General features: G+C 39.1%; 3 protein-coding genes across 3 annotated transcripts; 2 read left to right on the forward strand and 1 right to left on the reverse strand.

Annotated features, from left to right (window-relative positions):
• Positions 1–1,396: 1,396 nt before the first annotated feature.
• On the forward strand, positions 1,397–4,737 carry LOC111673682 (extracellular calcium-sensing receptor-like). Its single transcript, XM_023431517.2, has 6 exons — positions 1,397–1,599; positions 1,751–2,021; positions 2,134–2,937; positions 3,127–3,357; positions 3,455–3,578; positions 3,700–4,737. Exons 1-6 carry the CDS (start codon positions 1,397–1,399, stop codon positions 4,611–4,613), a joined length of 2,547 nt encoding a protein of 848 aa, XP_023287285.2. The 3' UTR covers positions 4,614–4,737.
• A 2,305-nt stretch (positions 4,738–7,042) lies between these two features.
• Positions 7,043–10,176, forward strand: olfcn1 (olfactory receptor C family, n1). Its single transcript, XM_087169951.1, has 6 exons — positions 7,043–7,131; positions 7,265–7,547; positions 7,660–8,232; positions 8,565–8,687; positions 8,904–9,027; positions 9,272–10,176. The coding sequence occupies exons 1-6, from the start codon at positions 7,043–7,045 to the stop codon at positions 10,174–10,176; spliced, it is 2,097 nt and encodes a 698-aa protein (XP_087026077.1).
• Positions 10,177–11,564: 1,388 nt separating this feature from the next.
• Positions 11,565–16,745, reverse strand: LOC111673675 (extracellular calcium-sensing receptor-like). The gene is made up of 8 exons (XM_087169987.1): positions 16,618–16,745; positions 16,121–16,472; positions 15,347–15,634; positions 14,332–14,883; positions 13,995–14,216; positions 12,662–12,785; positions 12,074–12,546; positions 11,565–11,987 (listed from the first exon to the last, which is right to left on the reverse strand). The coding sequence occupies exons 1-8, from the start codon at positions 16,623–16,625 to the stop codon at positions 11,565–11,567; spliced, it is 2,442 nt and encodes an 813-aa protein (XP_087026113.1). The 5' UTR covers positions 16,626–16,745.
• Between the last annotated feature and the right edge of the window lie 648 nt (positions 16,746–17,393).

Consider the following 17,393-nt stretch of genomic DNA (forward strand, 5'->3'; position numbering starts at 1 on the left):
GATCACAAGCTGCTTTGTCTAAGTCTCCCTGAACAAGACACTTAACGATTAGGTCAGCTCCTTGCATTGTAGCTTCCTGCCAAAGGTGCGTGAGAGTGTGTGTGTGTTTTGTCACAAACAAACAAAAGTTATGTTTACATTCAGTGTTAATCACCAAAACACATTGTGTGTATCCCTGAGTTCTGATAAACTTCATAAATGCATTTACTTCCAAATAAAAACATGTGCAAAGCTGATTTTCCTTGAAAGCTTGAAACCTGTGTGTTAATTAGCTTGCAGTCCTCTTCCCTGCTTTACTGGCCAGTGGAATAGATCAATGTGTGTCCTCATGCACGAGACAAATGAAACAGACCCTGCGCTGCTCCACAGTGCTATAAGACTTCAAAACCAACCCTGTGTCGTAGCAACAGTATATATGTTTTGAAGTTAACACACTGCTGACCAGATCACGTTTGACATAATGAATAAATGTTGACAAATAATGTCTTTTAGCAAGCTGCAAATATGTAGATGAATGTATAAAATATTGATTGACAGTGTATTATTTTCTGGCAAAAGTACAGTACAGCATCGAATGGAGGAAGTCAGCATTATTAAACATTTTTAGTAATGTTTAGGCACTCACAGCACATGGTTAAGTTTAGAGAGATTGCAGATCTTTAATGCAAAAAAAGTCTGTAGTAACTTTGTTATGTTTAACCAAAGCCACAAACTTACCCTAAGCTTATCCAAAGTGGTTTTGTTGCCTAAACTTAATGATAGAATGACAAACCCTAATGACAAACCCTGTGTCTGGTGTGACAATCCAACACGCTGTAGGCCTGTCATCCACCATAACCATCTCCTGGTGACTCCACCCCAGTTTAACAATGGGAAATCAAAAGTCCAAGATCACTTTCCCATTCACTTGAATCTAGCCAGCAATTTTGCCTGTCATCACAACATAACTGGGAAAACTATTTAGTATATATACAAGGTAATTTTAGAGTGTACCTTTAATCATCAGAGATTGAGACTGAAAACATTTTTTTTCATTTTACCTCAGTTTAAATATGAATAAAGCAGTTTTTAGGAATAATAACCACAAAAATGACTTCCTTGAGTGACTGTAAAGTCTAACAGTTACTGTACAATGCAGCATGTCTCCAAAATGCATTCAATACTTTAGTAGCTTAAAAGTGTGTAGAAAAGTGAAATCAAGCCTTCTTTCTTCCACGTGTCAATCAGCAGGATCAATTTCTTAGAAGTGCAGCGACATAGAAGAAAAACAAAATAATCTTCAGAGAATTGGGAGTATGCTCACATTGGCTGGTGATGTTTCTCTAATGGCACAAAAAAACAATAAAAGTCAGCTCCCAGGTCGGAGTTGCTTTAGTATAGGGTGGAGTGGCTCGTGATGGGTTGGATCACTATTATCTTACTCACTCTGGTGGCAGGGATAAAGTCAGAAAACCAAACATGCAAAATGATCGGGCAGACAGGGTTCGTGGAATTTTCTAAAGATGGTGATCTTATTATAGGAGGAATTTTCTCTATGACTAGTACACGCAAATTGGTTGATAAGGGCTACCAGGCACTTCCATATGCATACTGCAAAAAGTAAGTGAATATGCTTAGAATATGTAAAAACTTTATAAACTTATATAATAGGAAATGTTTTATGTGTGTTATCTGATGTGTTGCAAAATGATTAGCTGTAATGACTTATTTATTAGTCAGCACAAGAATCAACACTTACCACTGTTTGCAGGTTGAATGACAGGGAATTGAAGTTTGCCAGGACAGTGATTTTTACTGTGGAGGAGATCAACAGAGATGCTAAGCTTCTTCCCGGAGTCAGACTGGGCTATAAGCTGTACAATGGCTGTGGGAGTGAAAACCTGATTCGAGCAGCTGTAGAAGCTGTAAATGGAGAGCCTTCAAATGGCTGCAGTGGTCAGGTACAGGCTATCTTGGGCCATTCATCCTCTGGAGTGAGTGAGGACATAAACATCATACTAAGCTCACTATCCATTCCACAGGTTAGAAGACACCATTGGGAAATAACTGGAAACTGTAACAAGATTTATTCATATTTCCATCCTTGGAAAATATACTGCCTTGTTGTGTTTAACATGCTCTCTTTCTTTGAAGGTGAGCTACCTCTCTACCTGTGCTTGTTTGAGTGACAAAAGAATATACCCCACGTTCTTCAGAACTGTGCCAAGTGACCGCTTCCAAATCATCGGTCTGGTGCAGCTTATGAAATACTTTGACTGGCGCTGGGTGGGGATTATTCATTCTGAAGGCTTGTACTCAGCGGAGGGTACAAATGAGTTTGTTAAGGAAGCAAAGAAAGAGGGCATATGTGTTGAATACAGATTGCCTTACTCAAAGACATCTCAAATCCAATTGGATACTATTGTGGAGACACTGAGGGAGTCCTCGTCAAAGGTGGTCCTGCTGTTTGTGTCCTTGTCTTACACCAAATCATTCTTGTCAAAAATAGAGAGTTACAACATAACTGGAAAACAGTGGGTTGGCAGTGAGTCTTGGATCACACAAGCAGAACTGGCCTCTGATGAGAGGAAGAACATTTTACAGGGGGCAATCGGATTTGCTCTCCCTCAGGCATCCATACCAGGTCTTCGTGAGTTCTTACTCAGCTTGAAACCGTCTGATGAACCACAGAGTGATGTAATTAAAGCTTTCTGGGAGAAGTTCTTTGACTGCAGCTTCTCTCCATCAAATACCTCTACCATGTGTAATGGCACAGAAGATCTCCGGACGGTCTCCAGTGACTACACAGACGTGACATATTTCAGGGCTGAGAATAATGTGTACAAAGCTGTATACTTGGTGGCATATGCCCTTCATGCACTGTTGCAATGTCGAAATGGCTCAAATCCCATCACAGGAAAATCCTGTGTGACCAGGAATGAGGTTCGGCCTGATCTAGTAAGTTCTGTTTTTTCTAAACAGGGATAGAATACTTATTGTTTGACATTTCTATTCTTGGCAGCTGATGCAAAAGGTAAAATGGTAGGCATTCATTTAGGATACCATTTAAATACTAAATATAATGATTGCTTCTCTTTTGCTTGCACGTTGTATGTATGCTATGATGTTCTGATTGTCTCTTTATAGGTGTTGGAGTACATTAAGTATGTGAATTTCACAACACAGAATGGGGCAAAGGTTTTCTTTGATGAAAATGGTGACTCGGTTGCCCAGTATGACTTGGTAAACTGGCAGATGAAAGAAGATGGCTCTGTCGAGATTGTAAATATTGGTCAATATGATACTTCTGTTCCAGAGGGGGAAAAATTCAAACTAAAAGAAAACACCGAAATAGTTTGGGGAGGAAACAGCATTCAGGTGAAGTGAATGTCATTTCAATTAACTTAACTTTCACAGCTGAATTACAGTCTTTTGCATTATTGAGTTTTTTACATGTTGTGTTTTGCCTAATCAGGTGCCGAGATCTGTCTGCAGAGAACCGTGCCCACCGGGGAGTCGAAAGGCGATAAACAAGCGTAAGCCTGTGTGCTGCTTCGACTGCTTTGAGTGCCCCGAGGGAACAATTAGTAATCAGACAAGTGAGTGGAATTCATTCATGTGCATTGGAGTAAGGAAAAATTAAGAGCGTGACAGAATGAAAAAAATTATTTTTTCATTTTGATTTCATCTTATGTTTGTATTTTTGTATAATTTCAACAGATTCTCCAGAATGTTTCGTCTGTCCGCCTGAATTTTGGCCAAATGAAAAGAAAGACCAGTGTTTTCCAAAACCTACTGAATACCTTTCCTACAAAGAGATCATGGGGGCACTTTTAACTGGATTTGGCTGTGTTGGCATATTTTTATCTCTCCTGACCTCAATAATCTTTTTGACCCATAAAGAGACACCCATTGTTAAAGCCAACAACTCTGAGCTGAGCTTCCTGCTGCTCTTCTCTTTAAAACTGTGTTTCCTGTGTTCTCTGACCTTCATCGGCCGGCCCTCTGAGTGGTCCTGCATGCTGCGACACACTGCGTTCGGCATCACCTTTGTCCTCTGTATCTCTTGTGTTCTGGGGAAAACTATAGTGGTGTTAATGGCCTTCAGGGCTACACTTCCAGGCAGTAATGTGATGAAGTGGTTTGGGCCTGCACAGCAGAGACTCAGTGTTCTCACTTTCACCCTCATCCAGGTTGTAATTTGTATATTTTGGCTGACAATCAACCCTCCATTCCCAAAAATGAACATGAAGTACTATAAAGAAAAGATCATCTTAGAGTGTGCCCTGGGCTCAGCTGTTGGATTCTGGGCTGTGCTTGGTTATATTGGACTTCTTGCTTTCTTATGTTTTATACTTGCTTTTCTTGCCAGGAAGTTGCCAGACAGCTTCAATGAAGCCAAGCTGATCACCTTCAGCATGTTGATATTCTGTGCAGTCTGGATCACATTCATCCCAGCATATGTCAGCTCTCCTGGGAAGTTCACTGTGGCTGTGGAGATATTTGCCATTCTGGCTTCAAGTTTTGGTTTGTTGGCATGTATTTTTTTCCCGAAATGCTATATTATAATCTTCAGGCCAGAACAAAACTCAAAAAAACATTTGATGGGGAAAATACCACCAAGAACTCTTTAATATATAACTCAAAAGTGTCCCCTGAAGCAAATGTCCCAGGTGTGACCACAAATAAAACAAGTTTACTGTGCAGTCTGACAGATGTTGTAGATGCACAAGCCACCTGTTGACTTGTTGTGATGTGCTGAATAAAGTGAATCCACTGAATCAGGTCTCGTCCATTTCTATTAAAAACATTCTATAAAGTATAAGCAGGTTTACTTTGAATGAGTTCATTATATTCATGTTGGACATAACATTTTGTTTATGAAGGCACATGATCATTACAAACACATTCAACAGAAATCTTCATACCTGCAATAGTTTATTGAGGCTTCCACAGTGTAGAACAGGCAACATAATACTGTAAAGAAGAAAAAACAGCTGCTGTTAAAATATCCTTTAGAAAGGAAGCATAAATAAACTCAGTGGCTCCTAAAAGATTTGTTTTTAAGATTGTACATAGACGTAGACATTACCTTTCCCATTGAGTGCAGCATCCATAAGGTACCTCAATCAATATTGTTTCTGTATTCGTCTTTACAGAGGCACCCCTTCATTACCATGGACTTCAACAAGATCGCCGTGTAATCTTATCACCACTCATGGTCACACATTTGAGTTAAACTTTTTCTAGATGTTTTTTTCTGGATTTATGCGTTGACGTTGCCATTAAATCTTTTTATAATTTTATGTTATTGACTAACATATCAAAGACAACAGGGGTGAGGTGATTTATATTTTGAATCACTGTTTCGCAAGGTGTCTGAATTAATCCTCTCATAAATGTACAATCAAATGTTGCCCAGCAGATGTCCCCATGTTAACTGTATCAAGGATGTCAAAACAATGAACCTGTTTCAGTAGAGTTCCTTCAAAACGATACAGAGATCTGGAAATCTTTGCTCTGCCATCACTGCTGTGCACATGTACAGGTAGCTAGAATAGCCTATAACCTGCATGGGAAGAGGAATCAGATGAAGTGGTGCCATGTGCAGCTCTTGAGATATAAATAATGTTACTGCTGATCAATCAGACACTCTGGTCAGATGAGTAGCAGTAAGAAATGTTTTCTTTATATGTACCTAACAATGATTAATATGTTCATTAATGCTTATAAAGCCAGGTATCAGCCACTTTAGCATAGATCCCTCCGAATGTATTATGTTTTATGGATGAGTTAGATTTGAATCATTTCATTATCCTAAGTTTCACTGTTCACACACTCCCCATCCTCAGGCCTCTTCTTTATCACCTATAATACAGATTCATAAATATCATTGTCATTATGCCATTATTGTCTCTAATAACTATATTGATAATCACATTTACATACAATGTGCTTTCAGATGACACTTTTCTGCTCTGTGGCTGCTCTGCTGAGTTTCATGCTGGCATTTGTGTGTGTTGCCAACTGGGTGATGATATTGTCCCATTCTATTCACCAAAACCAAATTTTCATTTGTTCCACAAGCCATTAAATGTAATGCCTGACCAGACCTCTCTGGTGCAAGGTGCAAAATTAAACTCATCAACATAATCAATTCTCAACAAGTACAAATGCACTCCTGAACCAGAATCTCCATATTTTAGAAGTAAACCTATGTGTGCAGCTTTTGGTGGGATTTACCAGTACTATCTACGTTGCCAAATAATTTGTACATAAGATTGTTCATGGCCTTTGTTTATGCCATAAATTAATGACAAGCACCTAAAAGTCAATGACATCATTTTTATTTCATGTAATTTATTATAACTATATTGGGCCAAATTTACCCATTTGCATTGGCCAACGGGACAAAGCTTTCTTGGCCCTGCACCTAAAAATCCTCCAAGTTGCGGCTGTTTTAGCACATTTTTCCAAAAAGACAACATGAAATAAAGAAAGAAAGAAAGAAAGAAAGAAAGAAAGAAAATAACTTGTACTGTAGCACATATTTTTACTGTTACATGTTTTTGTTTTAGAGGGATTTAGTCCCAATTTTGTATATGTAGCTCTTGCTAGTGACTTATAACATCACCAAAAGTAGTTTTAGGTACTATACTCAATACATTGCTCACATTAACACTATAATATGTATGAGTGGGTTTGCCAAATTATACAATTTGTGAGAGATCGTGTGTGTATCTGCATTTTAGAAAACATATTGCTGATGCCATGAATATGGCAATATTTCCCTTCCCTGCTTTACTAGTCCTACCAATCTAAGATTGCTGTGTCCTGCGGGAAATAAATCAACCTTTTATGAAGAGACCATGTCTACCTGTATTTGACGCAGCTGTTATAATAGCTGCGTCCTCGTTCCTTTGAAAAAAAAAAAAAAAACTGCAGAGCAAACATGCAGAGAGCTATTCTCTTATCTTTGTCTGTTCTCTCCATGAACACAGTTTCTGGCTGTGAACTATTCAGCAGCTTTGAAATGCCAAGTTTGTTCAAGCAGGGAGAAATAATGATCGGGGGGATTTTCCCAGTTTTCAACAAAGAGATCAGCAGCACTTCTACGTTCAAAAGGGAGCCACCTGGAGTGAAGTGTGCAGGGTAAGTTTTAACACAGCTGCTTTTTCCATCCTTAACACTTGCTTCTTCACTCTTGTAAACTTGCCTTTGTATGTACATGCACAGCAACAGCTCTTTGATTTAAGACCTGTTTCAATCTCCCAATTTTTTTTAGTTTTGACCTGCGGGCTTTTCGATGGACCCAAGTGATGATTTTTGCGATTGAAGAAATCAACAAAGAGTCTGCTCTGCTGCCAAACATATCTCTTGGCTACAGGATCCTTAACTCTTGTGCATCTCCAACAAACACTTTACGAGCTGCACTAACACTGGCTAGTGGACCAGAGGAGATAAAATCAACTTCACCTTGTCCTCCAGCTATATCTGCCCTCATAGCAGAGTCAGGTTCGTCTCAGTCGTTAGCTGTGGCTGGAGCTCTTGGACCATTTCAAGTGCCAGTAGTAAGAGATTAAATGATGTTTTATTGCATTTATGATTTACAATATCTGGTGCTTATGCTGAGTTTGCTTGTAGTATTCTTTCAGATTTCTTGTGATGATCTCTTTCTAGGTAAGTTACTTCTCAACATGTGCCTGCCTGAGTGACAAAGCTAAATACCCTACTTTCTTTCGGACAATCCCCAGTGACTACTTCCAGGCAAAGGCTTTGGCAGCACTGGTCAAACGTTTTGGCTGGCAGTGGATCGGGACCCTACAGTCAGACAATGACTATGGTCGAAATGGGATCCAGGCTTTCAGTGACGAGGTGAAAAAGCTCGGGGTTTGTATTGCATTTGTCGGGACAATTCTACGCACGTACCCTATGGATAAAATTCTGGATGTTGTGGAAATGATCAAGCAGTCAACTGTCAAAGTCATTCTTGCTTTTGTTCCTGAGGGTGACTTTTATCCCCTGATGAAAGAGATAGTAAAACAGAACATTACTGGAATTCAGTGGATTGCTAGTGAGGCCTGGATAACAGCACCACGGCCCTCCACACCTGAAATCTACCAAGCTTTTGGTGGAGCCTTAGGATTTGTGGTGCAGAAGATGGCTATCCCAAATCTAAAACCTTTCCTCACAGGCATTAGCCCATACACAGATCCAGGTGCAGCCTTTGTGAGGGATTTCTGGGAAGTTATGGTGGGCTGTAGACCAGTTTTACCTGGGGAGCGCACAGGTACTGAGGCAACGAATGACAAATGCACAGGCAATGAGACATTACTAAATTCCCAGGATGTGTTCTTCAATGTCACAGAGCTCAGAGTGTCCTACAATGTGTATACAGCAGTTTATGCCACTGCACATGCCCTACACCAGCTGGTATTCTGCCAACCAGCTGGAGAAAAACCAGTGAGGCCATGTTTGAATATATCAGAAATTCAGCCAGAACAGGTAAGAAATAAATCAAATAACTGTCTGCAAATACTCAAAGAGAAGTTAATATGAACACTTCATCTTTTTCTTTTGCTCAGGTCACTGCTCACTTGCAAAAGGTACATTTCAGAAATCAGTTTGGGGATAATGTGTTCTTTGATGAGAATGGTGACCCTCCTGCTTCTTATGACATTATTAACTGGCAGCTGAGAGATGGGCAGGTGCAACATGTGACACTGGGTCATTTTGCTTCTGCTGCTAATGGTGATTATAAACTCAGCATCCGGGAGGAAGAGTTAGTGTGGAGGACAGGGAAAATGGTAATCATGAAGACTTTTTTTTTCCTGTAATGATATTTTAATTAATATCTTCTCAACTATGTGTCCCGTTGAATTATAAGAGACTGAATATGGCTGCTCTAAACTTCTTTTCCTCAGGTTCCGTCATCAGTGTGCTCCAATGTTTGTCCAGTTGGAACTAGGAAAGCTCAAATCAAAGGAAAACCCACCTGTTGTTTTGACTGTATCCCATGTGCTGATGGAACTATAGCCAACTCAACAGGTAGACAGACGTGTGTCAAAAGCATGTATACCATACTAAACCAAACATACAGAATCCAGTATCATGTATATAGTGTTTGCATATATTTTATGTTTACAATATAAGGGTCAGTGTTACTGCATCATGGTGAATTTGCTTGCTTTAAAATTCATCGCATTTATTCACTATTTAATAATGTAATTTCCTGCAAGCATGAAATCAAGATGCATAACTCATACTTTCTATTTACTCTCAACAGGTGCAGCAGACTGCACACCATGTCCACAGGAACACTGGTCCAGTGAGAGGAAAGACGAGTGCATTCCCAAAACAATTGAATTCCTGACCTATCGTGAGCCAATGGGAATAGCGATCACAGTTGTTTCCCTGCTAGGGGCCTCCTTGTCACTGGCCACGATGATGGTTTTTATCCAGTACAGAGAAACCCCAGTGGTAAAGGCCAGCAACTCTGAGCTTAGCTGTTTCCTGTTGTTTTCTCTTTTTTTGTGTTTTCTCTGTCCCCTCACTTTCATCGGCAGACCCACAGTCTGGACATGCATGCTACGCCACACAGCTTTTGGTGTGACATTTGCACTTTGTATTTCCTGTGTCTTAGGAAAAACTATTGTTGTTGTTACAGCTTTCAAAGCCACGTTTCCTGGCAACAAAGTTGCAGGAAAGTTTGGTCCTGCACAGCAAAGAATTATAGTTTGCTCCTGCACTTTAATTCAAATTGTGATATGTATATTGTGGCTTAAATTAAATCCCCCTTTCCCAGACATGGTTTTCAGACACAGCAACAAAAAGATTGTTTTAGAATGTAACACAGGCTCTGAGGCTGCTTTCTATGCAGTGCTGGGGTATATAGGGATCCTTGCAATAATTTGTCTGGTCCTGGCATTTCTCGCTAGAAAGTTGCCTGATAACTTTAATGAAGCCAAATTTATCACCTTCAGCATGTTGATATTCTGTGCAGTCTGGATCACCTTTATCCCAGCGTATGTCAGCTCTCCTGGAAAGTTCACAGTAGCAGTGGAAACATTTGCAATTTTGTCTTCAGCATTTGGCTTATTAATTTGTATTTTTGCACCTAAATGCTACATAATATTGATCAAGCCAGAGAAAAATACCAAGAAATATGTCATGACAAAAAAAGATATGATTTCTTGATTTTAAAAGATGATGCTATAGTTACTTCCAACTTTTATATGAAGTAGAAACAGTACTATGAGTAAAACAAGATTTTCTTTAGCACTTCAAGAGGACGTTGTAGAATCCACAAGATGTTCTGTACCATCTGAAAAACCATGGATGGAAATGATTTCTATGATCTTCACCAGTTTTCACTGAATTCATAATTTATCAGTTATTGATGAATGCAACTTAATTATTAAATCCTAATTTTAATTGCCAGGATAATTAAATGTGTATTATGCATTGTTTATAACACTGACTTCCATCGTGTGTACAGTATATAAGTGTTTTGTTAAACTAAGTTGTAACTGGTAATTATGTTTGTTTACAGAGAAAAAACCCTTGTGTGAGGAGAATATGAATTATAATATCTGGTGACATGCTTTAATGAAATACATGCATATATGCATTTACCATACAAATGTTTAATAATTCACCAAAGACTAGTGTCACATACAGTTATAAAAACAGGTCATTGTTTTGATTAAAGAAGAGTTTTCACATTAACACATTATACCACTAAATAAGACTCCATTGCACTTTTCACTTGAATATTTTTTGGAAATACTTTTGAAGCTATTTCTCTTCCTGTTATCATCCATAACATTTTCATAATCAAAAAAAAAAAAAAACTTCTGTGTTTCTATATTGTTTAGATATTCTGTGATGCAAAATGACAGTCATCACAATGAAAATAAAAATAAATAAAACTCTGTCACTGTCTCTGAATTTTTATGATTTTATCATTTACTGTAACTGATACATTTTAAACTTCAATACTAACCATGGATGGATGGATGGATTAATATTGTATGCAATATAGTTTTGGATGTATTATAGTTTAAAAAGAGGTTAAATTTAAAAATGAAACAAATTATTTTTAATTTCAACTGTTCAGTTGTAACATACTCTCAATAGTTAAATCAGTAGAGGAAACTCTTTTAAAGTGAGATTTTTTTTCAAAACTTTTTATCTTATTTCCAGCCTGAATCTTTAATAGTTCATATGAAAACACATACAGCGCATTCAGAAAGTGTTCAGACCCCTTCGATTTCTCGTCCAATCAATTGAATTTACCTCAAGCCAATCAAAATGGAGAAACATCTCAAAGATGATCAAGAGAAATGGGAGGCACCTGAGTGTCATAGCAAACGGTCTGAATATTTATGTCAATGGAATATTTCAGGTTTTCTTTTGTAATAAATCTGCAAAAAGAAATCTAAAATTCTGTTTTAAATTTGCCATTATGGGTTATTGAGTGTATTGATGAGAGAAAAAATGTTGACAGCAATATAACAAAATGATAAAAAATTGACTTTCCAAATGCACAGGATGTAACCTCATTATCAGTACATGCAATGTTTTCACCTTTGCATCATGTTTTTCTTGCTGTTTTTTTCTGGTTTCAGCATTATGATATAGCACTTTGGAGCAAAAATGCAAAAAAGAAGTCCAAACGCTGAAGCCAAAATAGCAAAAATATGAACAGCCACTGTGTATTTTCCAGCTGTGCTCACATAAACTGGGATAAAAGTAATCCACACTGCAAAGAATATCAACATGCTGAAGGTGATGAACTTTGCCTCATTGAAATTATCAGGGAGCTTCCGAGCCAGAAAAGCCATTAGGAAGCACATGCAGGCCAGGATGCCAATGTATCCAAGAACACACCAGAAGCCAACTTCTGAACCAGTGACACACTCGATGATGATGATAGCACTGTGGTAATCTGTGTTGTTGTTGGCATGAGGTGGGCTGGTGAGCAGCCAGATAAGACATATGATTACCTGAGCAGAGGGAAAAACAACAGGATCTTAATTGACACAGTTGAAAAGATACTTCTAGAAAGCGAACTTTTGGAAAGATTTTCTACCTGTACAGCTGTTCCTAAAAGTACACTGGCTCTCTGCTGACTGGGTCCAAACCACTTCATGACATTACTTCCTGGCAATGTGGACCTGAAAGCCATTAGGACCACTACTGTCTTAGCCAGGAGGCATGAAATGCAGAGGGCAAAACTGATCCCGAATGCGGGGTACCTGATACGGCAAAGCCAGTCTGAAGGCTCACCAATGAACAGCAGGCCAACAAGGAAACAGACAGAAAGGAACACCATGAGGAGAAAGCTCAGTTCCATGTTGTTGGCCCGAACCAGGGGTGTGTCTCTATATGTGAAGAATATGGCAAGGATGGAGAGGGAAATACAAGCTCCGAGGACACATACAACACAAAGCACCATACCCATTAACTCATGGTAGGATAGGTACTCAATAGTCTTTGGGATGCAGTGGTCTCTGACTTCATTGGGCCATGTGTCGTCTGAGCAGCGGGAGCACTCTAAAGAATCTGCAGATAGAGAGAGAAGACAATTTTCTTTCATTTAGTGAAGCCACATTTAGATTATCAGCCCAGTTTACACTTGGATTATGCAAGAGAAAGGGTGACAAAAGACTGAACACACCAGTCTTATTACTGACTTCTCCCTCAGCACAGGGGACACAGTCGAAACAGCAGATGGGTTCCCCTTTTCTCCTAGCGATGCGTGAACCTGGAGGACAGCTATCACTGCATACAGACCGGGAAGCCTGAGAGGCAAAGTTCAGCCACTCAGAGAATATCACTATACAGTTCTGTCTCTGCTACAGTGTACAGGTCTCTGTAGCCTCTACTTTAGATACAAACTAGAAGCTGAAAATAGCCTTTAAAACTAAATCCAATGTGACCCAAAAGTGTGTTACAGCTAAAGCTGAATACAATTCTTAATAAATCATTAACAGGATTAGAATAGGATATTAGTGTTATAGATGAATAGATGATCAACAAAGAAATGCTAATGCCTTTCTCAGATGTAACACCATAGTTAACATTAAACATAATTAATGCATTTTTGAGCTGTAATCAGATTTTTTGTTGTTGTATAAATTCTTATGAAATTTAGATCTGTACTACAAATGTAATTTTCATTAATACATTAATAAATTATATTTGTAAAATACAGATTCACTCTGTAATCACCTTCAGGTACTAACCATTTATTTATCTCTAAGAGGGGAAAATATGCGAATTGCTATCACAATATTGTGTCATTATGGGATTTATATTTAAAATATTCATATTCAATGCATATCTACTGAAGCCGAGAATGGCCATGCCCCTTTTTTCTTTTTTTTGGCACTGTTTTCTCGTTATAACGGCTTATTATTTCTTTATCTCGATATAACAAAGATCGTTTTCTCGTGATAACGAATTCATTATTTCGTTATCTCGATATAACGAAGGTCAGGTGTGATGATTGTGTGCTGGATTGGACCGGACCATCCTCATTTCAGCCCACGAGCTGCCACCGGCTGCTTCAGCTAAGGTAACATTAACGTTAACAACATTTATTTAACCTGAAACAGCCGCTGGAAGCCGGTGGCAGCTCGTGGGCTGAAATGAGGATGGTCCGATCCAATCCAGCACACAATCATCACACCTGACCTTCGTTATATCGAGATAACGAAATAATGAATTCGTTATCGCGAGAAAACAATCTTTGTTATATCGCGATAACGAAATAATAAGTCGTTATAACGAGAAAACAGTACAAAAAAAAAAAAGGGGCATGGCCGTTCTCGGCTTCCATACATATCAGTTTGAAACTGTTATATTTGAAAAAGACATTCTTTTGTGCTCGTTTAACAATAAAGTATATTGCACACTAATAAGAACAAACTAGCTGATGTGTTGATCAACAGTACATACAACAGTCTGAGAGGTGAACATGGTCTCAAGCCTGTTTGCAGAGAACACACCTGCTTCCCAACAGGCCACTGAATCATTGAATCGTTTATGACCAGGCTGTATCCAGCAGGCGATGAGGCATCATAGAAACCTACTTTAACTAAAGCTAGTGAGCCGTCAGGACTCCTCTGCCAGTTCATTAGATCATAATAAGCAATGGGGTCACCGTTTTGATCAAAGTTGACTTTCGCCCCCAGTGCAGAGAAATTAGCACGCTTCATGTAGTGGATGAGCTGAGGGAAGAAGAGAAGCAGGTTATCTAAACACAGAGTACGGTGCATTTGCTTTCTCTTTTTCGTTTATAAAACTTTGACTTAAAAATAATATTTCACCTGGAATTTGTCTCACCTGCCATGGTTTAAAATGTTTAGGGTCTGCACAGGTGCTATTAAGGAAAGGGCCCTTTCCAACTTTGCAGTAACTCATATCTTGCAAGGCATGGGCCACCAGATACACAGCCTTGTAGACATTATAGGACACCCGTAGCTGTGTCACATCAGAATACGGAGAGTAAACATCCTCTAAATTCTCTGTGCCTTTACATGGCAATCTGTCATAGTAGTTGTCGCCCCCGTGGGAGTGGCTGTTCACTGACCCGTTCAGTCGACAGTTAAAGGTCTCCTCCCAAAATTCTGCCAAGAAAGCGGATTCATGAATATTGGACGGTCTGAGACTGGTGAGATGTTGCTCCAGCCCTGGAATCACATCAGCTCTCCGGATGGCAAATCCTAGTGTTCCCATCAGGAGATCGCCAAACTTTTCCCAGAGCAACGTGGCAGTGGCCCAGGCCTCACTGGCGATCCACTGCAGGCCGGTTATATTCCGATGTCTTATCTCTCTCAGAATGCCCTGCATCTCTGACTCACCAGAAAAGTTGATGATGACCTTTGATGACGCCATCTAAAAAGGTGAAAATGTAGGTATAGTTTATAAAGTTTAAACAGCTTGAAGACCTCTAGGGATGGTGTGTTGCACCTCGTTTACTTTATGTGAAATATGGTTCATACTCAAGCACCCATAATAATGTAGATTCTGCCACATGAACAGGTGAAAAATGAATAAAACACAATAATAGGAACATTCTACATGATAATGCAGTCAAATGCCTCCATTTGAAAATTAAGTTGACAAACTGTAAGAGAGGGGGTGACTTAACTGTATGGTAACTTTTTAAGTTTTGGTGCTCCAGCACTAAGCTCAGTGTGCCTAAACTAAAGTCTCATTGATGATGTGACTACTTTAAACACTACAGCCCATAATAGCAACAAAGCAACAAAGGGCAGTGTTCCTGAGACAAGAATAGATAGTCTGCACTCTCTATGTCTACCCCTTGTATGAGAAGTTTATAGTGACAAAGAGGTACCTGAACAACATCCAGAAGCTCATCTAGAGCCGGCTGACTCAGGGCTACAGGGTAGAAGTGAGTGTAGGCAGCACAGACACCGTACTGCACTGACTCCTGGAGGAAGAGCTGGATGGCAAAGCGAGCGTAATCAGATTCCACGCCAGTGAGTCCCACCCAGGTCCAGCCAAAATAGCTAACCAGCCGGGCCAGGGCTCTGATCTGGAAGGCATCACTAGGCATTGTGCGCATGAAGGTGGGGAACTCCCTTTGGTTACTCAGACAGCTGCAGGATGCGAAATAGCTCACCTGGTATTACAACAAACAACGGTTCACTTTGTGCACACTTCAAAATATAGACATTTGAAATGTTAAAATATGGGCATTTACAAATATGGGCATTTGAAATGTTTTATTCTAAAAATATAATTTTCTTATTCAATAGCAACAAATACTTAATTTAGAATTTTCTAAAAGAATTTAAAATTTTCATGTTTTGATACGGATTGAGAGAATTCACATTTCTGAAATATATAAATATTAGTAAAGAATTAGATTTTTGATCATGTTAATAACAATTGGGTTATCTAAAACAAATGCTTTAATCACAAATCTGAAATGGAGCTGTTTTTTTTCACTCATCAAAAGTTGACATTTTGGAGAGAACACCGACAGCTTTGCAACCATGTGACACTTTACCGACATTAATATAAGGAAACCACAAAAGACTGATTTAAGATGGTAAATATACATATTATTAATAACAAAAGTGCTAAGACAATCAGGCGGTCTCACCAGTGGGATGTGGAAAGAACCCAGGCTTCTTAGCAGAGCCATAGAAACCCCAGAGCCAGCATCTCCTATGATAACTGGGGACACAGTCCTGTGTACGGCAGCACAGATTAAATTAGAACCATTAATGTTTCTTTCTACACCTTTGTCCCTGTTCACACTCTCAGCTTCGGGGCCTCTTTCTGGCTGGCCGTTCACCAACAGCAACAATGCTCTCAGAGACACGGGTATGTTATCACAGCTGTCACGGATATGGAAACCCAGCTTGAGCTGTGGCAGGAGGTCACTGCGTTGGTTAATCTCCTTGATTGCAAAAATCATGGTCTGAATCCATCGCAAGGCACGAGCACTGAAACTGCACAGAAGTGAAAAGCAGTGCATTACCAAGCACAAATATATACATATATTAAAATAACATAAACGCATATCCAATTAAATAAAATCTGTGTGTTCTACACAAGTCATCTACAATCACATACATTGAAATAACCACTTACTACTTATACATATTAGGGGTCGGTTGTGTTTCGTATGTTGGAAGAGAATACACAGGGCTGTAGTGTAGAGGGAATAAGCCCCCTATAACTACATCTCCATCTTCATACACACTGTTTTCCTCCTCTTCCCCCAAGAAAACACAATTAGCCAGAGCAGCAGTTGATCTAGATGTGCCACTAAAGAGAAACAGAAACATGAGAAGATGTGCAGCCCACAATGCCATGGTTGGCCTAGGTTTGAAGGAAAGCTCCAACTCCGTAATGTCAAGGTTGAATATACAAGAGTAGCTTCCCCTTCTGATTACATGCAAATGATTATGATATTTCAGGACACAGCTGATTTATACTGTAGTTAGGGCACATAAATTTGAGGGGACCGCCCAGATACAGTATCTGTGACATCATTAAAGGTACCTTATGATCTCATGTGAGGTGAATACTGTATACATTAAGAGTATTGCTTCTTACTGACATACTGTGTGATTTATATTTCTTTTCTGAGTTCAGTTTTTTTTTTTTTTTTGGATGAGTTTATTAGGTTGTACTAAACAAAACGTAAAATTGTAATGATTGAAGCAAATTAAGTAGTCACAGGAAACTATTGTAACTATGGCATTATTCCTATTCTTCAGCAGTACAGCAGCTTTGGTCCTCCATCACTGTCACTGCTACTGCCAATTCTATCTTTCTACATAAAATTTGCAGGGTACTCAAAAGTTGGAATTGTTTTCATTAGAAATTAATTTCAGATTTATTTTTGAGAGACAATGTTACTAAAA

Source organism: Seriola lalandi, unplaced genomic scaffold, assembly GCF_002814215.2.
Source record: "Seriola lalandi dorsalis isolate HSWRI2012SDOR001 ecotype SW California unplaced genomic scaffold, Sedor1 jcf7180002054924, whole genome shotgun sequence".
Classification (NCBI taxonomy): domain Eukaryota; kingdom Metazoa; phylum Chordata; class Actinopteri; order Carangiformes; family Carangidae; genus Seriola; species Seriola lalandi.